This window comes from Scomber japonicus, chromosome 11 (genome assembly GCF_027409825.1).
Source record: "Scomber japonicus isolate fScoJap1 chromosome 11, fScoJap1.pri, whole genome shotgun sequence".
Taxonomy (NCBI): Eukaryota; Metazoa; Chordata; class Actinopteri; order Scombriformes; family Scombridae; genus Scomber; species Scomber japonicus.
The window spans coordinates 10,199,880-10,225,010 of record NC_070588.1 but is presented as its reverse complement, the minus strand read 5'-3'; the positions used below and the strand labels follow the sequence as shown (position 1 = coordinate 10,225,010).

General features: G+C 39.3%; 2 protein-coding genes across 2 annotated transcripts in view; both read right to left on the bottom strand.

Moving 5' to 3' along the window:
- Positions 1-816: 816 nt before the first annotated feature.
- On the bottom strand, positions 817-7,011 carry umps (uridine monophosphate synthetase). The gene is made up of 10 exons (XM_053328507.1): positions 6,790-7,011; positions 5,530-5,683; positions 4,928-5,052; positions 4,614-4,801; positions 4,398-4,495; positions 4,018-4,178; positions 3,800-3,917; positions 3,518-3,693; positions 3,292-3,406; positions 817-2,574 (listed from the first exon to the last, which is right to left on the bottom strand). The coding sequence occupies exons 1-10, from the start codon at positions 6,949-6,951 to the stop codon at positions 2,396-2,398; spliced, it is 1,476 nt and encodes a 491-aa protein (XP_053184482.1). The 5' UTR covers positions 6,952-7,011; the 3' UTR covers positions 817-2,395.
- Positions 7,012-11,231: 4,220 nt separating this feature from the next.
- Positions 11,232-25,131, bottom strand: part of fn1a (fibronectin 1a) — a 32,615-nt gene continuing 18,715 nt past the window's right edge. The window contains exons 20-49 of the mRNA XM_053328204.1: positions 24,792-25,055; positions 24,451-24,545; positions 23,868-24,036; positions 23,650-23,736; positions 23,194-23,385; positions 22,296-22,568; positions 21,524-21,638; positions 21,313-21,383; positions 21,135-21,224; positions 20,732-20,998; positions 20,503-20,619; positions 19,993-20,157; positions 19,738-19,893; positions 19,479-19,592; positions 19,009-19,278; positions 18,444-18,655; positions 18,005-18,092; positions 17,631-17,813; positions 17,409-17,498; positions 17,090-17,281; positions 16,903-16,992; positions 16,252-16,360; positions 15,870-16,089; positions 15,273-15,446; positions 15,046-15,184; positions 14,669-14,836; positions 13,567-13,692; positions 13,058-13,164; positions 12,630-12,749; positions 11,232-12,069 (exon numbers count right to left, since the gene is read on the bottom strand). Coding sequence (XP_053184179.1) covers positions 12,001-12,069; positions 12,630-12,749; positions 13,058-13,164; positions 13,567-13,692; positions 14,669-14,836; positions 15,046-15,184; positions 15,273-15,446; positions 15,870-16,089; positions 16,252-16,360; positions 16,903-16,992; positions 17,090-17,281; positions 17,409-17,498; positions 17,631-17,813; positions 18,005-18,092; positions 18,444-18,655; positions 19,009-19,278; positions 19,479-19,592; positions 19,738-19,893; positions 19,993-20,157; positions 20,503-20,619; positions 20,732-20,998; positions 21,135-21,224; positions 21,313-21,383; positions 21,524-21,638; positions 22,296-22,568; positions 23,194-23,385; positions 23,650-23,736; positions 23,868-24,036; positions 24,451-24,545; positions 24,792-25,055 — 4,532 coding nt within the window. The 3' untranslated portion in view covers positions 11,232-12,000. The remainder of the gene's footprint in view (positions 12,070-12,629; positions 12,750-13,057; positions 13,165-13,566; positions 13,693-14,668; positions 14,837-15,045; positions 15,185-15,272; positions 15,447-15,869; positions 16,090-16,251; positions 16,361-16,902; positions 16,993-17,089; positions 17,282-17,408; positions 17,499-17,630; positions 17,814-18,004; positions 18,093-18,443; positions 18,656-19,008; positions 19,279-19,478; positions 19,593-19,737; positions 19,894-19,992; positions 20,158-20,502; positions 20,620-20,731; positions 20,999-21,134; positions 21,225-21,312; positions 21,384-21,523; positions 21,639-22,295; positions 22,569-23,193; positions 23,386-23,649; positions 23,737-23,867; positions 24,037-24,450; positions 24,546-24,791; positions 25,056-25,131) is intronic.

Sequence of the window (25,131 nt, the reverse complement as noted above, 5' to 3'; positions counted from 1 at the left end):
ATACTGGAAAAACAAAAAGCAAAAAGCAAAAAACAATAGACTGAAAAATATATTTTATGCTAATAATGTTCATTTCATCAAGTTGAACTGCTGGACACAAGATGTTTTCTATTGTACTAACTTTCTATTTCACCATTCTGCATCAACTTAAATCATACGTTTGACACTTGAACTCAGATTTAAGGCGAGCACAGAGAAATGTTCCACTTTCAGCAGATCAGAGTGAAAATAGCTTTCTCTGCACAGTGAAGCTCAAACATTCAACTGAAGGAACAAAAAGAAAACACACATTAATACACTGAACTGAATTAAGTTGAACTTTGAATGTAATTGAATTAATGATTGTCTTGAACAATGTGTGCATCACATGTAAATATGACCATTGATTATGCATTAATCTAGAAAAAACCCACTGAATATCCCATTAAAAAACAGATCTATAATGCAATAATATATAATATATAGTGTTGACTGAAAACTATTTTGCTGACTTGAAAACTGGACTGACACGACAACTATGTTAGATCATATAACCACTAACTCACATTATTTGCAGCAAATGTTTTTACAGATGTAAAATGTTTTGTTCAATGTTAAGCATAATAGTTAAACATGTATTTTGAATATATCTGGCCTATTTAGATATATTACTATCAGACAAAACATTCAATTCAACTGTATTGCTGGTGCTTGAGTGTTAAAATGTCAACTGAGAAAACACATCAATAACAATTAGAGTATTAGAGAATTAAAGTGAATTAGAATTAGAGTGAGCATCGTCAGTAGGTGAGCAATATTTAGTATAAAGACTTTTTTCTTCAACATTTAGGATTTATTGAAGGTTTTAATCTTTGTTTGCCAGAAAAAAAGACATTGCATTTCTTTTAATCATTAGAAGAAACTAAAAACCAAAGAAGGTCCCTGTCACAGAAGAAAATGAAACATTTATTCAACAAATCAAGAAGAAAAAAAAAAACACTGACTCGAACCATATCACTGCATGCAGTAGCAAAAGCACAACAGTCATGGCCCCAGGACACACTGCTGGCAAAATTCAACCTCTGTCTACATTTGAGGGAGTGGTCGGCAATTCTCCTGTAGAAACTTGTTTATCCACTGTCTTTTTTTTAGTTTTTTAGAACAACTTGTAGAGTGGTTGTGTGGGTTCACTGATCACATCACAATATAACTGCATTCATCTCTCTTCAGAAAAACAAATGTCTCACATCAGTTTTTTGTCATTTTAAAGGTATCAGTATGGACGGCAGACATTGGACGTAATCAAGACACTTGTGTCGTTTATCCCAGCCACAATCAGCACTTCCACATCTTATAATTAATGAGGCTACACTCAGATCATTCGAGATAATATATAAATTATTACAGCTGGTGAAAAATACCGATCACATAGACAGTTCACTGCTCAGAGGGTCCACATACCTGACATACTTTGTTTTAGGGAATCTCAAGCAATCAGGCAAAAACAGAGGCAATCATTTTGTAGTGCACCTATCAAGTTTATAATGCATTCCCTCAAAAACGTTGAGTGAAGACCACAGTGAGAAACCCATCATCCATTGCTGAACTGTACCTGTTCGAGCTGCTCTAAATACTGTAAATGTTCATGTAACCAGAAAACTACTGAGATTATGAGGAATAAAATGTGTCTGAACGGTATCAGACAACCCTAACCCTAATCCTAATCCCAATTGTGCAATTTGAAATACACAATATTTATTGCTGTATGATGAGAAAATACCCTGAATTTTAACCTTGATACCGCAGTCATAAGAAAGCAGACCCAGGAATGGTGTGTTTGTGACAAAGAAGAGCCTCACTTTGGCTGGAAGCTGTCATCTTTGTAAAAGGGAATGACATCTTATATTCCTGTTTGTAACACACAAATCCTCAGGGATGCACCAACAGTGCATGCTCTTAAAAAAACTAGGTTAAAAAAAAGAAAATGATTTAACTCTCTCTGCATGGTTGGATCGGATAAGAATAATTCACTCATCTCTAAATACTACTGAACCCTTTTCCAAAATACTTCACCATGTCAGAAGCAGCGGAGCCAACCAGATGCCAGGTCAAGTTGAGCAGCTTATTAATAGGACAGAATCGAGAGTACACATAAAAATCTTCACCAATAAAGTGTCAGATTCCCCTAAACTGGCCCCTTGCATGTTAAATTGTATAGGAACCCGTGTTTTGATGTGGCAGTGTGATGTAGAGACGCACAAATCTACATATATTTCTATGTATACAATTATGTGCACACTGGTGTTCCTGAAAAAATCTAAACCTAAAAACGAAAATCCTGATCATCTGCAGAAGTCCTCATTACATCTGTAGCTTGAATTGTCAATTAGACGAAAAGATGCTTTTTTTTTTGCTCCTAGTGGCCACTCTGTTCCAGTCTCTTTGTGTAAGCCTCCCAGGCCGACTTTCTGTACGCCTCAGCAGCTTTCAGCCTGTCAGGAGCCTCCAGGATACCCCGTCCGACGATGATGACATCAGAGCCTTTGTTGCAAATAACTTCCTCTGGAGTGGTGTACTGCTGGCCCAGAACATCTCCTGGTGTGAAAGGAGACAGGGAGAGTGTGATGGATAAGTAGGAGGTACATGCTGACTGTTTGGTCTCCAGCTACTGAGAGCAAAGTCAACAGTCATTTTTTGTACTGCAGCACCACCTTGTGTTCGAGAAGTGTCACAACATTAAAACACACACAAGGCTTCAAAGAGAAATGACATCATTAAAATCTATCCGTAAACACTGACATTTAGACACATTTTATTGTTAATACATTGGATTTAAATTAAAACAATGGCTATGATATTAATTTGCTGACTCAAGGTTTAGTCAGAAGATGCTCACATCCATATCAAATTAACAATAATTTAACATCTAACCCATACTTTAATGCACCAGTCCCCTGATTCTGAGGCATCAAGCACAATTACACCCCAAAAAAAACCTTATCATTGCCCTGTGTGCAGTACACAGTAGGTACACCAAAAAGCACACCACACAATGTGTCTTCAATGAACTCCTTAAATTCATGAACACTAAAGATTATTGGTATTATTCGTTTATGAAAGAGGTTATATATAAACATTTTTTTTATTATTGTTAAGTATGTATGAATTTAACAAGATGGAATTTTACTTTATAGATATAAGCATTCCCTTTTATTTCCCTACATTAACTTGGATATGTACAATGCAAGATTTCTGTGAAAAAAAAAACATAAAAATGGCAAATGAAATTAAGTTAAGAAGCATGTAAATCACCTCCAGCCTTCATCTGCACCCCGGGGGTCATGTGGATAAACTCTGGCCTCTTAGTGACCCTTGAGCCACAGATGAACCCAATCACAAAGTCTGACTGCTCCTCTGCCATCTTCACCTGTAAGGACAGATAACAGAGAAACTAGTGTTGTATAATGATCAATGGATAGCAGCTCTCGAGGAAAGGAATTTGCTCAAGGACACTTTGACATGCTGGAGACATGCTTACCGCAGCCTGTGTGTATTCACCAGTAGCCAGAGACCCCTGGGAGCTCATCTGTGCTATGAGCAAACAGCCTCGGCCAAGAGGCTTCCCTACAGATCCCAGACCCTTCACAACTCCAGGCCCTGGCACCACATGAGCATTAACTATGTGGGACCAAGACGAGATTTGGTACATACCACCTGCAGAAGAGACACACGTACATACCGTTAAAATTTGAATACCCATTGTGTAAGAGTCTATTAAAAACAGATATTAGACATGGAATCATAAAAATAATCTTTTCACCTTCATACTGATGCTTGACTGTGTTCCCAATGTCAGCAAACTTGCGATCTTCGAAGATGAGGAAGTTGTGATTCTCAGCCAAAGCCTGTAGTTTCTGGCTGAAGGCTACAGTGTAGTCCTTTCAGTAGACATAAGGAAAGTCACTTCATCAGTTTATTTGTCCTGACCTGACCTGACAAATTCCTCCCTGAGGCAAAACAGATCTGCTTCACTCCTACCTTCAGGATGTCTACGTGGGTCTTCAGCACACACATCTTCGGACCTAGAGTGTCGGCCAGCTGGAGCAGTTCCTCGCTGCTCGTCACATCAACAGACACACAAAGGTTAGACTGCTTCTCTTCCATGATCTTCAGCAGCTTTGACGCCAGAGGATGAACATCTGCAGACAAGAGGAAAAGAGAAATTATATATGAAGAAGTTAATTCAGGAAATGAGGCAACAAATGAAAAGTATCACTCAAAAAGCCTGAAGATTAAAGTATCTGTCTGGAGCCTTGATGATAAAACTGCAGTAACATTTTCAAGTGGAGTGTATTTTCATATGAAACTATGAAACACTTGTCTGTGATATTAAGACAGCTTTACAGAATGATACATACTTGGTAGTTTGGCTCTGTCTGCATAGCTCAGCTCCAGGTTCTGTTCCATACATGGCTTCTTGGGGGCAGGATCACCATTACCGTTCTCCTCTTTTGGGCTGAAAGAGCCATATTCAAATTCTTTATATGGATAACTGTAAAATGCAATCTTTGAACATGAACAGTAACAACTAAACAAATCTTGAAGCATCAAATGCCAGAAAGCAGATTCTCTACCTGAAAGTGTTATTCTCCAGGATGAACTTGCGGACACTCTGTGAGGTTTGAGCGTCGATGCGTTCAGCAGCCAACAGCACGTTGAGTAGCTTAAACATGGAGATGATAGGATGGAGCTTGATTCCCTTAGAGTTCAACATCTCCACCCCGCCTTGCTCTCTGTCCATAAGTACGATGGAGTCTGTCACCTGTAACAAATAACCAAATATGTTAAAAGAGCTCCGTTTTTAACATCAGGAAAAAGAACTCATTGGTCTTCATCCAACCAAAGCTGCCATCATTTCATCACAACTGTATTCATGTTGCTACTCCACCTTCAGTCCCTCTTTGTAAAGCACTTCGGCAGTCTCCAGGATGCTGGTACCGCTGGTCACCGTGTCTTCAATGATCAGACATGTGTCCCCTTCACGACACGAGCCCTCCACCATACGCTTGGTCCCTAGCAGGGTTAGATAACGAAGCTTATCAGTACAAATAGACATGCTTGGACCTCTTTGGCCTTTTCAATTTCTCATTAACCAAGAGGAAAAAGTTCCTGAAACTGCTTCAATCACGTGTGGCCAGACTGATTTTCGTGAGTGTTCATGAAGATCAGGTTTTTCCTTATTAAATAAGCTTCTGCTACGACAGATGTCACTAACCAGATTTAAAGTCACAAGTGATTCACAATGGGACACTTCTTGAACACAAACATTGCTGCTAGCAGTCAGGCACTTTTCCTCTCTCCTCTGGCTTCTGTCATGTTAGCTTTTTGGGTGTGTTTAGTTTCATTTATCTTTCAGTTATGAACAATGAATCTATTTCTAATAACAACTCACATCTCCCCTCCTTTGTCCAGCCTTGAGCTCTGTTGCGATTAACAAGGTCAGCATTCCTGAAAGCTTGATAAAGCCTCTGTATCCTTCTTGCCACCTACCATAGTCCTTGGCCTCCTTTCGCCTGATGAGCATGGGTAGTTCATGTCTAGAACAGATAATTGTAGCTATAGGCAGGGCTGTGTATGGAACACCGCACACAGAGTCAAACTGCAGCCCCTCGTCTTGGACTCTCTGGTAGATGAGACCTGACACCTGCAGATATAACGAGAGAAATGTTTTTTAAAAAGGATCAAGAGTTTTAAGTGGCAGTGGGGCCTTTAGCTCTTTATTGATTGTTTGACTACTTTCTTGTTCTTTATGGTATTTCTTATGCACCCTTCTACTAGCACTAGTCAGAAAATGTTGGTTCTGACTAATACTTTTTCTGTCTCAGTATTTGTATCTGGTCAGCTACTTCAGAACTTATACAGCTTTTTTTCTGAGTCACTGTTCTCTAAGGCTTGATTGTGTTGCCTCACTTATAAACTACTTTGGTTAAAAGTGTCTGCCAAATGACAAACAATATAAATGCATGACTTAAACAAGTCACACCAGAACATCCACTGTACTTACACTTATATTGATTTAATATATTTCCACCCTTACTACAACATCCAACAGATTTTATGTCCTTGATAATGTTTTAAACTCTATAAAAAAGGGGACATTTATGGGTACCTGTAACCTGTTTAACCAACACAGGTTGGCAGGTATAACTTACAAGTTAACTGAATCATAACATGTTGCATTATGAAAGTGTACAAAGAGTTTTAAACCAGTTTTAAATAAACCTGTTGCACCAACTTCTATTGAGTGCAAATAAAGCCCTACAAATAACTGAATACCTGCAGAGACAATAACAAACACAATGTGATAAAGAGATGTAGATTCAGCTTGCTAATCATTTTTTAAGGCTGAGTAAGTGGTTTAGTGTTGCAGTACATTGCTATATTGATGGGACTTTACAGATTATAGTGCAAGCAATATATTGACAGGCGTGTTAAATAACTGCACATTTCTTAAAGATACAGTTTTCTGGAATAAACTAGCATCTTCGCTTTATTCCCTGAATTGATTTTAAGTGGGACTTCTGGACTTTCAAACTTTAAATGAACTTAATAACTTCCATGTGTACACCAAAGTAATCACAGAACCTTAAAAAGCAGAGGAAGCTGATATTAAAACGTGACTATATATATATATATAAGCCTCGTAACGTGCATGTTGTGTTTAGTTTTGTCTCCTTTATTAAACACCATTTAAAGTCCAGCATTAGGTCTCGCGCGGTAGGAGCGACAGCAGCACTAGCACGTGTTTACCTGGTTCATGAGCGCGGGGTAGGACACGAGCACCCTCAGGTCGATGTAAATGGGTGTCAGCATGCCAGTCTTCAGTTTATACTCTCCAAACTTCACTGCGCCCACATCGTGCAGCTTCAGGATCAGACTGTCGATACAAACGTTTTCCATGTTGTCGTTCATTTACAGATTACACACAGCACTCCCTCCGCTTCTAGTTGCTTCCTCTGAGTTATCTCCAATACTGTCTCTCCACTTCCTTCCTCTTCTTCTTTTTCTTCCCCTGCTGGTTTTGATTTGATTGGCAGTAGGCAAACCGCTTTCAGGTGCATTAGCGCCACCTGCTGGACTGGAGTGTGGGCTAAAGAAGCTCTGTCCTATTGCCACTAAACAAACAATCAGGGTTAGGAAGGTTACTGTGGAATATTGATAGGTTACAGATTACTAGTCACCTTATTTAAAATGTATTAAATAATGTAACTATTTAAAATACTTAAACAAAATAATGTAATTACATTTGATTACTTTTTGATTACTTTTCTTGTTTACAGGGTGGTAAGTGTACCCATTAGATTTATCCCTCATTTGAAAATGTATTCATTAGTTCATGTAGATTTTGGAATAAAGATATTTTATGAAAAAAGTCTGGCATAGGTTTAATTTATACTGTGACAGCATTTAAGCCAGCATTTAAGTGTGTCACGTCACGATTTATTTACAAAATATGAAAAATATTGATTTCAAATAATTTAAAAAAACAGCAACAAAAGTAGGCCTAGTCAGTAACATGTTGAATATCAAAAAAATGAGGAAAAAACCCTTCCCCAGAGCAAAGTCTTAATTCAGCTCTAACCTCCTTTGTAAACATTTTCAAGTTATTGTAATTCTCTCAGTAACTGTAACAGATCACAGTTACATTTATTATGTAATTACATTAACACTAGGACCGCCAACATTCGAACACTCCCTTTAAGTAATGCTTTTACATGTAACTAGTTACTACCCAGCACTGCAAACAATTCTAAACATAACACTTAAATAAAATGTCATGATTAACTTAATAAAAGGGAACCAAATGAAAATGAAATAACATCTACTATGTCTCAGATTCATCTCATTAATCATGATGATCTTAAATAGGGGAGAGCAGGGTTGGTAGAGACACTTTTAACTTTTATTTGAATCCCTTTAAAAAACTGTGTCCTTAATAGATTTCCATTCAATATATAACGAAAGGCTAAAGAGTCAGATAAGCAGGGACCAAATCAGAGGAGCACACCACTGCTCCCTCTTTTCATTCACTCTCTCTGGCTTGCTCGACCACAGCTGCTCTGTGTCTCTCTCACTCGCTGGTGCTCTCAGCTCTATCTCTCTCTTTTCATCTCATCTTTTTTTTCAAAATGAATCAGGAAGCCAACAGGAAAGCCTAAGTTTACTTTTATGGTAAACAAGTGAAGAGAAATGTCCTCCCCGCCTCATAGTAATCTTTGTTACTCCCTCATGGCAGGATTTTACAACTCTGATCAGACTGATTGCCGGCTGTGACTGGCCAACACAACATGACGTCAGGTTGTGTTTCTCCAAAAGTTCACTCTGGATCAACCATGATCACCTGCTATAGCCGAGTCCCCGCAGCCTAAACTCACTAACCCCATTCAAATGAATAGGAGGACTGGCATTTTCGCTGCATCGCCTGATTTGGTCTGAATATGGCTTTTCTCTTCTTAAGCTTATTCTGTTCAAAAGATGTGGACTGTCAAATAGGCTATGTCTTGTGCACTCCATGGTGGGGTTGCTAGTCACACGGTATGGGGTTGGTTGTCCCTATGTTATTTTAATGGAGGGGAAAATTGAGGCAGTCTTAAAAGTTGATTAAAAAGTTAAATTGTATGTTGAATGCTCACAAAATTGATTCAATATTAAGAACAGAGCCTCTAATGAATATGACAACTGACCCCGTTCTCCCCTACTCTAGTCTGAGTTTCCAACACTAATAACATTTTTATCTTTTTAATATTACTGATAATGTGTTTTCTAATCTTCTTATCTTTATGAAACACACTTCTGGCAATATTTTAAAATAGAGTCCACTGTTTCTTACTCTCTCACAATATTCACATTTTCCATTATTAACCCTTACATACTGTTCAGAGGCAAGTTTGACCCATTTTATATTTGAAAGCTGTAAAAACAAAAAACAAACAAACAAACAAACAAAAAACACCATATCCAAATTTGACTTGTGTACTCTTCATATTCTATAAAAGGTTCTCGTGGACCATAAAATAGTGATTATGAATGTCTTTTCCCCCGTAGATAAACACAGGAATTTGTGAATGTGAATTGGTATAGAGACTAATCATGAGTCAGAATATGAAGAGAGAACTGTTTAGACCAGTATAACCAATCTTTAATCTTATTATAACTCTCCTCTTTCCTATTTCTTCATCCAAATGGTAAACTCTCATTAATGGTTTCTTTTTAAAAAGATATCTTCCTTTACTTCATGTTTTCCATTCATACTGCAACCTCCTTTTGATTAACTACTTAGTCACCACTTTGTCACTTAACTAATATTTACATTAACGTGACTACTCCCACTGTCCACAGCACTTTTTAATCTGCCTTCTAACAGTCACCACTTCTCCTCCACTTTCTTTGGAATAAAAGCGTCATTGCCACAGTCAGAGCTGCACCGTCAGCAATATGTGACCACAGTGTTACAGCAGGGATCAGCGATGAGGTTCAGCCATGGGCCAGTTTTTTTCCACATTGCACTATTGGGGTGGGCTACATACAGGTGCAGTAGAAACTTTCTATACGTTTATTTTATTTTATTCATTTATATAGTAGTTTTAGGGCAGTATCATAGGGCAAATTTAACGATTCCCATCGATAAGTAAGTGATAAAGTAAGTGACAAGAGCATAGACTAATTTGGCATATCTTCTGTGTTACACTACAAGACTAGAAATGTATTTGATAGCTTACCCAGTCTCCTGCTTCAGTTATGGTGGATGCAAAGTGCTGTTAGTGACACAAATCTGTTTATGCTCAAATAAACCAAATGATGTTATGTTTTTTGTATTATTCATATTATTATATATCATATGAATTATATTATAAGATGTTAGGAGATCAAATCTATTGTGATTTACATGAGTTTACATTGTTATCTACTGAAGATTTATGAAGAAACATGTAAAAAAGAAAACAATGTCAAACTTCAGTTTTTTTTCTTTTAGGGGGCCAAATAGTTTTGTTGGAGGGCCCAGTTGCCTGCCACTGATTTACAGTATAATGGGCGTTAACAAATGTTTTATTAGTTTGCTGCTTTAACACTAGTAACTCTCTGCAGTGAACATTGTAGGCCTATAATCTTTGAACAATATACTACAGCCCATTAAAATCTAAATATGTGAGGTCTCACAGTTCAGCAGAGTTGTAGTTTTTTTTCCTTTCCTAAAAAAAGTAGATTATTTATTATAGTCTGAAATGGCACACAAGCTGTTATAAAGTTGCAGCATACAATATTCAGCCCCACTAGATGTCGCACTAGAGCACTGGCAGAGCATCTCAGGATTAGCTATCAAAATATATGTCTACATAACAAATAGCTGTTTGTTGACATCTTTAATGCGGATGAATGTTGTATATTGCACCTTTTAATTCTGTATGATTTTCTGAACTTTCACTCTGTAAAAAAAAAAGATACTTTAACCAGAAATATTTGCAGCAGGATCAATGGGAGACTATGCAGGGTATAGACACTTCCTGATAGAATTTCCTTTGTTTGTCACAAAAAAACACTGACTCTCCATATTGTCCTGATACATCTAGGCCTAAGGTACTGGAAAACTAATTAAAAAGCCCCCCCAAACAACAACAATAACAACAAACTGGCATGGGTTTTGTTCTGTTTATTAAAAAGATTCAGTCCACAGTAGTTCAGAGTTTGGCACCAACCATAAAAAAACAAGTTAATCAAAATAAAGTGTACACCCCAAAATAGCATTGAACAAAATGCCTGAATAAAAAGGGATAAATAAAAAAAAATTAATAATAAAAAAAAATTACAAACATTTTGTTAATTAAAATACATCTCACCTGAAAATACTGGTGAATTTTCCAATACATTTTTGAGACAACAGGTTTAACTTTTGGTCAGTCAACTTTGGCTTTAGAGTTGTTAGGCGTTACGAACTTATGTAACACCCACACATGGGTGACTTCAATAGCCTGTATTGTAATAATAGCAAGGCAAAGGGTTTTAATACTAACTCAAAAGTAGCAGTGCTTATCTTTAAGGAAGATTTAAGAGAAATTCTAGTGACCAATTGCTTTGTTCATCATGAAAGCAGAATACTGACCACAAGGAGATAGACAGGAATCTTACAGCACAGCCTTTATGGCTGTAATCACCTTCATTACAAAAAAATCTGATGCAAGTTGATAAAAAAAACTGCCTTGATATTTTTATTGACTGTGACTGTTGTGTCTGTCGAGGTGAGTCAAGCTGAGATTAGAGCTGTAGATGTCGGAGTGTGTTTTTAACACCTTTGGTCAACACTGTACGGCTTTGGAATTTCATAACAATAAAACTAATACGCTCCTGATTTGGAAATGCTTAAAGATCCACAAAATGCATTGTATCATTAAAAAAATATAAACACAGTCAGACTCGATTTCAGGGGAAATGCGACAACTATGGCTACAAACATGGCAATTATATTAAGTCTTGTCATTACTGTTACAGTTTACAGACATTTTGAGTGGTGTGTATTGTCAAAAGAAGCGAATTGTCATGGAATGACAAATAAAAGGAAAAATAATACTTGATGCCACAGTATATAAGAATACACATCGATATGGCATTTGGTGTGTGTGTGTGTGTGTGTATGTGTGCACATGTGTAGCCTACAGTATGTTTGGGGTAGGCAGGTTTGAGGTGATAAAGCAGCAGGATTTGTGCTCTGGCAAGTTTGTGTCAAGAAATTAATCTGATGAAATCAATCACAGCCAGCATAAAAAAAGTTGTATGGGCAAAAGGCACAGAGGTTTGGTTTAGAAAAGTCTTGTTAAGGCATGAAAATTTGCAGAGAGGACAACTTTTACGGCACGGGTCTGATGCCTTCTTTTAATAAAAGCGAGAGGAAGTGTCCTTCTTGAAGTGGTGGCTACGCTGTAAGGGGTCTCACTTCTTCATCCTCCTTTACTCGTCCTCCTTTCTTCTCTACTTTGAGGGGCTGATAGCGTCTGCAAGCAACTCCGGCCTCAAACATTCAATTGGACACTGGATGTTCTGGAGAGCAGGGAAGGACAGAAGAAAAGAAGAGAGGAAAAGGCATTTTTCAGTTTATTAGCTTGTGCTGGATGGAAAGCAACATTCACAAAATCTATGAGAAACAACAGATCTACAAAACTAACCTATTATGTGTTTACATAAAAAATTGATGTCTAAGCCCATTAAAATCTACATTAGCATATTTCATTTTTACTTCTTAAATCAAAAAATCTTTTTAAAACATTTTCATACATTTAAAGGAGTACTTAACTACCAACAAGACCAGGTCTGTGGCGAAAACAGACTTTTAGAACTAATGTGCAACTGTTTGGGGAAACGTTCTAGACTACTTTTAATCTGCAAAATGATAACTGAGGGACATTTCTGTGTATTGGAAGAGGACAGAAATGGATTTAAGGAGGAAAGGTTACTGGATTTTTGAGTTCTAATGAATATTTATAATAATTTAATAGTTTGTTATATTCTTAATTTCATTATTTTGTAAGAGATAATAAGAGAGATAAAATGAAGCTAGCAGAACAGAATAATAGAAGTTAAACCTCTAATGTGATACTGACCAGTTTGCGTAGAGCGTTTTCCCTGTAGCGGTCAAAAGCATCTGAGTGAACAGGTTGAAGGAGGTCAGCATCCACATCGGTCTGTCCTCCCGGCCTTCTGCAGTTCTCACAACGCCAGCCCTAAACAGGGGGTGGAAAAAGTTTAGTGTACACATAAAAAACTTAACAGCAAGGTTTCCATCATGCACATCTGAACGGAGCAAAACACTTGAATACATGCAGACATACAGTACAAGTCAAAATATTGGAGACACTTTCTCATTTAAGTGAATGGGAAGGTGTGTCCAGACTTTTGACTGGTACTGTACAAACAAAAGAGAGACAAATATGACCAGAGAATGTGAAAATGTATTAATGAAATAGCTGGGGGGAGGGGGGGGGGCGGTTGTACACACATACACACACACACACAGACAGTGTTATCTTACCTGTTGTCCTCCGTGGCAGGTACAGGTACAAATGGCGCCCAGGTATTCCTTCTGCCATTGGTTTCCCACCTGGTACATTTTGCCATCATCATAACATGTGGACTCATCTGGTGGATGATAGTTACATATTAAAGATCTGGAGTCTACTAATCAAATTCACATAATTAAGGATCCTTGTTAAAGAATTGACATACAGGTTTGATGACTAAGTTCATGCGTCCAGAATGTGTGTATAAATTTATGCACACTTGAAATCAATGAATAACAGATACTACTTATGGTTGTTGTGTTAATCCATGAGAAATGATTAATCAGATGTGTAGTAAAACAACAAAACAGAACTATTTAAAACTATTTACCACTACTTACAACATAAGAAAAGTGTCAATTATTTTGTGACACGCTGAATTTAAACAGAATAATCCTGGATCACAGTATCACAAGTTTGACATGTAAGTGTTTATATGTGTAGTTGTGTTTGTTTTGTGTGTGTACTGGACATTACTTACGGGGTTCACATTTAAATTCTCCCTTGCCATTTCCCAGACAGGTGCAGCTCATCATGTGACCGTTCTCTGCCTGGCGATCCCACTTCTCACCGATGCGGTAGTTGTTACCGTTGTCATGACACCATTCTGAAGGAAGGAGGGAACATAAAGGAAAAGAGAGAAAGAGGGGATAAAGGGAGAGAGGAACAGAGGAATACATGAGGAAGGGATGGCAGGATGTAGATCAAGGGAAAATGTCAATGACAAAGAGAGTATGGAGGAAAGGAAGAAGTTCATTAGTTTATGTAGAAAGCAGCAAAAAAACATTCATCTTCATTGTGAAAAATATATTCGTATTTCAAACATGTGAACACCTCATTAAGAATAGACACAGCCTGAGTGAGTTTGTGTGGACACATTGTCCCAGTCAGGGACACAATCATAAACATAAACATACAGACACTGATGGATGATGGTCTCAGTTTCTGATATTGTCATGTTAGCAATGTTGACAATACAAATAACTGAGAATGAGTTAGCTTAGCTTTCTGCCCTCTTTAAAGGGATAGAGCACAGACACCAACATGGGCAGACTACAGGCAGAACTGCTTCAGTTATTATGAAGTTGATTATAACATGTAATATCTCATACACAAATCCTTATAATGTATTTGTGTATGGAATAGTATCAGGAAAGTTGATTTTTGATCTAGTTATCAAAAGGCTGCCCATGTTGTGATCTTATTACTGCGTACTGCTGCACATAGAACATGAACTTACAATTCTATGGCCTTTGAACTATAGCTTAGGAATTTATAATGTGTATAATAAAAATTTATTTATCTAAAATCTCTTAAATTATAGAAATTGGTACATCATTGTATTGGCATTCTGTTGATGTAGATGGTGAAATATTTTGTACCACTTTGTACATAATCAATCAAATTATACAGACAGATGCAGATTTTTGTGTTCCATATAACTACACCAAGTCTTGTCTGTGATTTGTCTATTATATAAATTCCTCTTGAGTAAATCACATAGAATTATTTCACTTCTAATTCCATGGTGTGTTGTTGGGTGTTTGCAAAGCATGCTGGGATGGGGTTATGAAGCCACTCACTGGATGAATCACACCTAAAATGCCCACTGCCCAGGCCCAGGCAGTGGCACCACAGCTTGAAGCCTGTCTCAGACATGCGCTCCCATTCTGAGCCCACCTCGTGGTAGGTCTGTGTGAATGTGTCATAACACACATCCCGGTTGGTGGAAATGGGGATGTCACCTGGAACTATGAGGTGAAAGAAAAAAGATATTAAGAATAGCACATAGTGATGTGATTTATGTTGTCCTGACTTATTTTGACAGTGGAGGACAATTCAATTTTAAAGAAATTGTATCAAATTAGCAATACTGATAACTTTGTGTGTACACATTCTTTATGGGAATGTATGTTACACTTAAGCTTCATGTGAAGAAAGTCAGTGTGGACTACTGTACCAGCATTGCCAACGTTTATGACTTCCTCCAGAACCTTCTCTTTAGCCCCACCCCTCATGGCCTCCACTACTACATTATAGGAGGCGCCAGATGTCAGTCCAATCAGTGTGGCGCTGTTGGAGGTGCCAGGAAGACGCATCTATATGGAGGGAGAGATAGTTAATAAGTGGTGCTTCCTTCCCAGAAGCCATGTGTGTGCCTGACTGTGCATATTTGAGTGTGTATACCTGAAAGCCCCCCTCCTCCAGGTGTGTAATAGGATTGCAGGACACCTCATACTCTGAAGTCTGAGGTATGGGTTGCCAGGAGATGGTTGTGATTGTCTGTGCTTCTTGCGGGATCTCTGTCTCATTGTCAGGGAAACCAAATGCAAGACCTGGCAGATGTCCACCATCACTCACCTACAAAATCAAACACACAAAATACAGATAGTGTGAGGTCATAAAATACTTTAAAAATGTGTGACATGTTTTTTGGACTTGCGCTGAAGCTCACACTGGTCTGCTTTTAAAATTACATTTCTTAACCACCCGCCATCTTTTCAATTTGTATGGCAGTGACAGCTATTGCTTACATACCCTGATTCCAGATTAGCTAAGGTCATGATTCATCTGCAATCCTGAACTAAAGATACTAATACATTTTATAATTCAGCAACACGTACATGACATTACCTAATAATTAACATTACCTTAAATTAACAGTTTTCACCAGACAGTAAAGTCACTTGAGAAGAAGTGGACAAATAGAATACTTTCACATATCTTCATTAAGATAACATCAAGTACACAAGATTTACAACAGATAATATAAGTCTTACGCACTTTGACCAGGGGCACTCTGTTTCCATCAGGGCCTGCTACAGGAATGTAGACCAGGGGTTCTCTGAGAGTGGGTCTCTGGCCTTCTTTTGGTCCACCATGGGGGTTAAGGAATCCATTATTGGGGCCAAGGCTCTGGTACTCTGTGTAAATGTGCTGGCCCTGTTGGCCTGGTTGGTGCTGACCACTGGTGCCAGCCAAGTGGACTTGGTTGGTGTCAAAGCTACACACAGAGAAAGATAAAGAAACAAGATGAGAAATACAAACAGGGGAGAGCATGATGAAATTGGCCTTGAAGTAGTGTTTTACTACATATGATTTTTTTTTACTTTTTATGTGCCTAAATAATAATAGCAGAAATTAGCATAATAATACACGTTCTTACATCTTGTCATCGAAGGACTCTGGAACATCCAGGATGTCAGTGCTGGGTCGATGAGGAACAGGAAGCTGAGGCAGCTCTGGGACCAGTAGTTGATGATTTGTTGCTGGCTCTGATTGGATGAGAAACATAGGTATATTGGTTGTTAGAAGCAAGCAGGGTAAAACAAAAGCATACATCCACAAACTGTGCCCCTGTATGTATGTATGCATGTTTGTATGTATGTATGAAGCACTGATGAATATAAATGGATTCTACTTTCAAAGCAATTATATAGGAAAGCCAGCAGGTGGCAGCACAGTACTCAAACTGCAGGAGGAGATATTCATTACTTTTAGAATGTTTTTGCAAAAGGGAGTAATTAGTGCTATTATGGCTGCATTTAAACAAGAAAATCCGATGAAAAGTGCTTTATTTGTGAGAGAAATTATCCATTACATCAGTCATGACAAATAAGCGTAATCAGACCTAGTAAACAAACAAACAAGATTACTTCACCTAATTAAGCACTATGTTGCAATTCTTGGAACAATTTGTTAATGTGGGTAAAATAAAAACAGCCTATAATGTTGGACTTAATGGTTTTATAGTCAACATTTTTGTGGCATGCCTTAATAGCAGCTTGTTTTAGAGATGGATGGATGGTGTACTTACGGGTTCTGGCCTTGCCCACTAGAGGTGTGCTTCTCAAAGCATTCTGCAGAGCAACAATCTTAATAACGTATTCTGTTCCTGGTTTCAGACCTACGACCAAACAACAAATTCAAAATAAAACATTATTAACATTTGTCATGTGTTTTAATCAATGTATTTGGATGCATGTTAAGTGTTCCACACTCACCACTGACAAGTGCGTAGCTCTGGCCTGCATGGGGCCTGGGGGTGACTTCTCTGGGCAAACCACCAGCCTCCTCATAGGTGATATAATAACCAGTAACCCCTGGGCTGCGGGATGGCTCCCAGGTGAAAGAAATGCTGTTAGGGTTCAGGGAAGTGAAGCGGATATTGGTGGGCGGGATGACCAATGGCTTGGCTGGAAAAGACAGACAAGCAGAAAAACGTGTCAAATAGAGCAACATGTTTGGATAATCAGCAGAAACCCCACACATACTACATCTACAATTCTTGACTGAAGCATCAGAATAATGGTTAATGGTTACCTGTAGAGGCGGTGAGTGTGAGAGGTGCGCTACGCCCATTTCCTTTCAAGGTGTACATGTTAATCTTATAATTGGTGCCAGGCTCCAGACCTGAAGCGTAAACAAGAAGAGAGGAAAATGAGGGATCCGTGGTGTGTACGTGCTGTGTTTCCCTGTGATTTTAGATCATTTTTAGAGTTGTGAGTTTATATTTTGTATGTTAACATTTTCGTATTTGTGTACCTGTGATAGTGTATGAGCGCGAGTCAGCGTCGATGGTCCTCTGAATGGGTAAAGAGCTTGTAGAGGAAATGGGTGTGGCCTCAACCAGGAAGCCAGAGATGACTTCTGTCTTGGAGCGCCAGGTCAGAGTGATGGAGGAGTCGTTAACGTCAGAGATACGTACACGACGAGGGGGACTGATATCTTGAGGTTGAAGTGGATGAGAAAGTAATGAAACGAAGGGGTGGGATGGTGGACAAGAGAAAAGAGAAGGAGAAAGAGGGTATATATATTTTTAATGACTGGATGTATACATGAGTGTTTTCTGCAACAGAGGATGTCAACTTCAAAATGTTATTTGTCAGACTGTCATAATATTGGAGCTAGAGACTTACTTTCAAGTGTGGTCACCTCTCCTTGGAGTGGCCTGCTGGTGAGGGAGTTTTTCAAGGCATAAACATGCACCTCATAGACAGTTGCCAGCTAAGAGAAATAGAGAAAAAAAGAGATAGAAGGACTTCAGTCAGTCACAATGTCTTGCAGTCTACAGCTGCACTGAGTCTAAGTATACTGACCACAGCTACAATCATAACTTTATGCGTGTGTATTGTTTTATGTCTACAAGTGTAGTAATGGTAGTGGATTAATAAGTGCACACATCTATGAAACAAGGACTATGTTTTGTATTATCAGTCTAAAGCATGCCTTACAGTTTTAAGTATTGAAACTGTAGCACCAATTCCCTCAGGGTTCCATGATTCTCATGAACTCATGAAACTTTCTATTGACTTCTTTTCAACAACAAAGAAAAAACAAGTCCTTCACCCCACTCACCATGAGTCCAGAGATATGTGCCTGTGTGGTGTCTGGGGCCAGGTTAATCTCTTTGGTAGGTCCGCTCTTGTTCTTAGGGTTCACCACCACACGGTAACCTGTGAGCCCTGTCAGTCCAGTTAGTCGGTTTTCTTGACCCGGCACAGCCCAGCGCATAGTGAAAGAGCTAGGGCTAACCTGGGAGAACTGGAGGTTGGTGGGTGGTGAGATTGCTGGGTGGAAAAAAGAAAAGAAATGGACGAGATGGTCAGAGAGAGAGTGAAGAAGGGAAGCAGGGCTCTATTTTGGCAGGATTGAGGCAAAAGAATATAAATTAGTTCCTGTCTATGCCATGTGCACCCCATAGAAACAAGAAAAATAATAGCTATTGCAGTTTTTAAGAATGTATTGAGGTATGAAACCTCAGTACTTTTTTGTACTGATCAAAAACTAGTACTGAAAGACAGAGTTTGCATATTAATATAATACCGCCCAAAATCACATTTTCATTTAGTGTCTGAACTTTGTCACACTCTATGTGCCATATTGTTTACCACAAATATTTGAAAATAATTTTCTTTCTTACCTGTAGCTTGTACTCCAACCAATGGTGTGCTGGCTGTGTCATCATGCAGGGCAATGACCTTCACAGTGTATTCAGTGCCTGGTTGCAGGCCGTAGATAATAGTGGACTCGGCATCTCCTCGAGGAGCAGGACGCAGCTCTCTTTCGCCCTCCTCTGAACTTGAATACAAGACTCTGTATGAGGTAACAATTCCCTCAGGACTGTCCCAAGTGATCCTCAGTGAGGCGGAGTCGATGTCTGAGAAAGTCAGGTCCTTGGGACGGTCTACATCTAAACATGTGAGGAGAGTGGAGATTAAGGGTTTAGAGAGATTACATAATAACTATATACTGCAAATTCAATTACATTAAAATGCTCCATATTTTGAGACAGTCACTTCAGACTAGAACAGGAACTGGGCTGTTTTGCCAAACAAACACAAACTGAAACAATATTTTACAAATATCTCTCTAGACATGGTAAACCCTTACTTGTTAAAGCATTCACCACCATTGGAGAGCTCTCTCCATCTTGTCCCAGAGCATAAACACTCAAAGTGTACTCTACTGTAGGCATCAGGCCTGAGAAAGTAATCTCTGTCTGGTCTGGAAAAGAGAATCAATACAAAAAAACATTGATTAGACTTTATTAAACTGAGTAGCTGTAAACTTCTCATCTTGTTTCTTGCTTATCAAGCTCTAAAGTACGGACAAATCACTACATACTGAAGATTTTTATTAAATACAATACCTGGAGCCACCACCTCAGTGAAAGACGGACCCTGTCCATTTTTAGGGACCCCAGTCACCCTGTATCCCTTGATCGGGCCATGGGCTGGGCTCCATCTCACCGTGACACTGTTGTCATTCACATCCATCACCTTCATGTCAGGGGGAGAGTCAACGCCTGCGAGAGAAGGATCGAGAGATGATGAGGAGAAAGCTATGAGTGGAAACATAGGGAGGAAATACTTGACATTGTTTTGCTTCTTACTTTTGTGTGTACCTGTCCTGTGCGTGACATAGATCGGAGTGCTGGATGCCGGACTGTCTCCTCTTCCAGTTACAGCGTAGACGGTGATAGTGTAGTCAGTGCCTGGCTTCAGGTTATTGATTGTTGCAGTGGATTGTGTGCCAGGGACTGTGAACATCTCAGGATTACTGTGACCTCCTTGATAAAGATTGAAAAAGTGATACATTTAAGTGAAGTCAGTATTTGAATACTGGTGATACACAGACATACAGTGATGGGAATCTTTACTTTGAAAAAAAAAATCATGAATGTAATTTTCTTTAAGTAAGAATAAAATACTTAAGTACAAAATGTACACACAAAAAAAGAATACATAAACAACAAAAACACAAAAAGGAATGAAAAACGTGTTTTTTTGGCAGATCAGTCTTTTGAGCCTTAGATCTCATCATGCTGCTCCACTACCAAACCATAGGAACCTATTCCACAGTTTGTTGCACTGATTCCCATGTTACTTTAGTTTATTCTCCATTACTAGCCCACCTGACTCTCCATGAGTGATCCTGTAGTAGCGCACGTTGACAGGAGGGGCATCCCAGCGGACAGTGATACTGGTGGGAGAGGAGTCTAGCACCTCCAGGTCTGTGGGAGCATCAGAGACTGGAAAAAAACACAGACGCAAACAGAATACATTTACAACATTATAATGACTCAAATCAAGACAGTACTGGTTTTATATTTAAACATGGTGAACAATTGAAAGTGTTCATACTTGTCTTCTGTTTTCCATTGAGTGGCACGCTCTCTTGCGATCCGCTCACTGCGAAGATGTTGACCAGGTACTCAGTGTCTGGAGTGAGTCCTGTTAGAGTGAAGTGGTTCCTTGAGGGGGGCAGCCTCTCGTCCTTGGTCCTTCCACCACTGACCATCTGGTAACGGATACGATAACCTGTGATTCTGCTCTGGGGAGCCAGCCAGTGGATGGTGAAGGAGTTGGTGTGGATCTCAGAGAAACGTAGACCCACTGGGGAATCCAGAGCTGAAGAAAGAAGAAGAAAAAAAAAATCATTAGCCACAAAGCAAATGTTTTTTGAAGGGTCTCATTTGCTTTAAGATATCAGTGCCTTTTTCTGGACTGATATACTACTGATACTACCAGATCAGGTAAGACGTACATGTTTTCTGGGTGCCGACGACTGGTGAACTCTCCCTCTGCTCGTAAACACACACCACACTCACCAGATACTCAGTGTTAGGCAGCAAATCTGTGAACAGTGAAGAAGACATAAATACAAATGTAGTTGTTTGTATGTGTGTGTTGTTGTGAATTCACCATTTTTTGCTAGAACTTACTCCTCAGCACGACACCGTTGCCTCCTGTGCTGGTTTCTGTAATATCGTCTTCATCATCAATGGGGTGATACCTGAAAAATAAGGAGGAGGAGATGTTAAATTATGTGTTTTCTACAAGAATGTACTAAAAATCAGCGTGCATTCAATATAACATCTGAGTTAGACATATACCATATTGTGCTTTTAGAGCACTTTACGTTTATTCTCTTACCTAATGAGGAAGTTGTTGATGTTAGCATTGTTGGGAACTTGAGGAGAGGACCAGGTGACCTCTATACTGTCTGACTCAACCTGGCCGAAGCCCAAGTTAGTGGGGGCTGGTACAGCTATTGGGGAAAAAAAGTTCATAAGGTCATGGGAGATGTACAGATTTGCTAATGCTCAAGTGAAGGGTGATAAGAGAAATGTAATCATTCTATAAACAAATGATCTGTCAAGAATAAACCAAATAAAGGGAAAAAAGAAGATAATGATATAACTAACAGATAAAAGTGTTCCTACTGTCATCTTTTAAAGGGAAAACCCTTTCGTTTTTTATGTTTGTATGTCAGTGTAAATCCACGTTTGAAGTTTTACGATATTATAAAAGTGAAAGAACATGCAGTGTTTGCATTGGGGGACAAAATGAGTCTCAGTATGATAAAACCCCTCAACTAAAACCAGATGCTCCACACGTGCACACACACAGACAGAGGATTATTAAACTGACAACACAGCATGCAGTGCAATTAAATCACCAACTTTAAAGGTTTGCTTTGAAGAACCGTGTCATCGGGTTAATAAGAACCTTATTACGTATTTATTCTCAACACACACACACTGTGATTTGTGATTGTGACGTCATCACAGGCAACTCAGATAGCATCTAAAGAACATGCTGTTCGGGCACTCTCAAGCTAATATTTCATTTTAAAAATGTGTGTGTTTTATTAATATTCATTATAGAGGAAATCTTTTCGGTTAGGCAGAAACATAGAGCTTACAAGTCTGCTGTGTGACCGTGGTGGGTTCGCTCTCGCCGTTCTCCGTCACAGTGATCACACTAATGTCGTAGTCGATACCAGGCTCCAGCCCGTAGACTGTATATTGACCAGTCGTTGGCAGCACCATGTCTTCAAAGATGGGCACGCTCTCGCCGGCTGCCACCACCGTGATCCTATAACCAGTGATGGCTGTGGTGTTCAGCGGTGACCAGTGGAGGCTGATAGAGCTGTCAGTCACGTCATTGAAGCTGAGGTCGGTCAACTGTGGGACTTCTGTGTAGGTGGAGCAAGGATTGTGGGGGCGTAGGGAAGAGGAAAGATATAGAAAGGACAGCAGAAACACCAAACAAACAAAAGGCAATTGTGGGAGGGAGGAAGGGGAAGTGGTTGAACACAAGGGCCGGAAAGAGGAAACCAACAGACAAAAAAAGTAGAAGCAGTGGTCAAGAAGAGCAGCGAAAAACTGTCAACTTCCAGTGGAGTGTTGATATTCAACATATCACACCAATGGAAGAGATAATGCTATTGCTGATTTTCCTGATACATATTACAATTTGGTGAGGCTTCAACTGTTATTCAATGAAGCATCTCCATTAAAAAATCGTAATATATACCTAGAAAATCAAGCGTTAGTGTTGCAAAACAGTCCTAGTACTGTTTCTCTAGTACTGTTAGAGTGGCAATGCTGAGAAAACTGAGCTAGTATCGCTGAAATGTTGAAAGCTGATGTGCCATTTAAACATACTGACTTTCAACATAATGTGTTATTTTAGAAATGCTGTTTCTACGGTAAATAGTATCTATGTCAGCATTTTGCAGAGTTGCATGAAAATCTCTGAAATGATGCTTCTTTTGACTGTCACATGTTGAATACACACATTTTATCTCTCAAACCCACCTGGTGTAATGATAGTTGATATTGGAGTGCTCTCCATAGTATCCTTAACAGTAACAACACTGACGTTGTACTCCACTCCAGGACTGAGGTTCTCCAGGGTGCAGGAGTTCTGCCCTGCCTCCACAAACTCCTCTAAACTGTTTCCTTGCTGCCCATTGGTGGGAGTGCATGTTACTCTGTAACCAGTGATGTCTAAGGGGAAAAAGGGAGAGGATGCATCACATGAGAAAATATGGGATGCTGAAAAGATTGGCTAATCAGATTAGCAACATATTCAGAGACTGTGCCTCACTGACAGATGGATAAATCAGTCAACAAAAGAAGAGCAATAAATCAAATAAAAATATTTAATCAAAGGTCACATAAGCGATACACAGATTGCTTATTCATACTATGGTCAGTGTGAACTACTGATTTCTTTTTCATGCACATTTGGGTATGCTGGTGTGTTTGTACCTGGTGTACTGGCTCCGTTCCATTGGACAGTGAGCTCTCCAGTGCCTGGGTTAGACTCCAGGTTGAGGTCAGTAGGAGGAGACAGAGCTAGAGAGAAGAAGAAAGAGATAAGTCAGAGGAGAAGCAGAGGAACAAAAACAAAAGAGGAGGAACAGAGAACCTAAAAGCAAAAAATAATAATAAAAAGTGACAGTCAGTATTTATTGGTTTATACATACGTGTAACAATGCGGCGTGTGATTGGGGTTCCCTGCTCTTGGCCATTAACGACTGGCTGGACGCTGTAGGTGTACTCCACTCCCGGAGTCAGACCAGAAACGTAAATACTTCCTGAGTCAGAGGTCACATCCCTAGGGGCTTCTCCACCCTCACTGGGACGCACTGTCAACTGAGATTAATGCAAATAGACGGAGAAAAGGAGGGATACAGGAGGTAAAGGTCAGAGGTCAATGTTTTCCCAAGAACATGGAAACCAGCAGAACATTCTCATCTCGAGTGTGACATATTCTGACCAATCAGATCCATCCCTGAGGTTTGTAGCTCCAATGTTAGCTAACTCTAAAGGGGCCTATCCTGAGGCAAGAATAACTGGGATGTGCTTTAAATAGCAAATGGTAAAACATAATTTGCATGTAAGGGCAATCAAAAAATCCAGCAGCTGATTTTAAGAGAGAGAATGGTAAACACAGTCAGATTTATGAATGTGTGTTGCAGAATCTAAAAAATCATGACTAGTGAGAACATTATACACTACCTCCTCATATCTTTAACTTTGCATGCTGTGTATAAGCAGTGAGCGTACCTTGTATTCGACGCGGGGTACTGGAGTCCAGGAGATTATAATGGACGTGTCAGTCACATCAGTGCTGAAATGTGGAGCGTTGCCCATGGGTGGGTCTACAAGCAGAGAGTACACATGTGTTCGTATCAGTTTTTGTATCATGATATGCAAGAAGATCCTTGAATTTTTACATGTATATGTGGGCGTTCAATTCACAAAATACTCAATACCATTACAAATATTTTAGGGATTTACTGTCAGATGTCAATAGCCCATTTGTACTTTGTCAAACACATTACCCCTTAACCATATACAGTGACCACAGTACTTAATACTCATTTGTTAAGGACTCAGATACTCACTAGTGTTAAACACAGCACTCTCTCCTGTACTCAGTGTATTGTCTTGCTCTGCATGTAGAGTAACGGTGTACTCTGTATCAGGCTTCAGGTTGAGGAGGGTGTACTCAGTAAGGCGAGCAGGCAGGCGCAGCTGCTTAGGGGTGGAGCCCTCAAGAGTGAGGAAGAGACGGTAGCCGGTGACTTTGGCACGGGGGGCAAACCACAGCATCACAGCACTGTCCTCAGTCACGTTCTTGAAGTGGATATCTGTGGGGGCATCAGGCTCTGAAAAAAGACATGTCAATCACCGTTAGTGTTAAAAGTGAGGGATACATTAAGGTTTTTGGGACCATAGCAACAA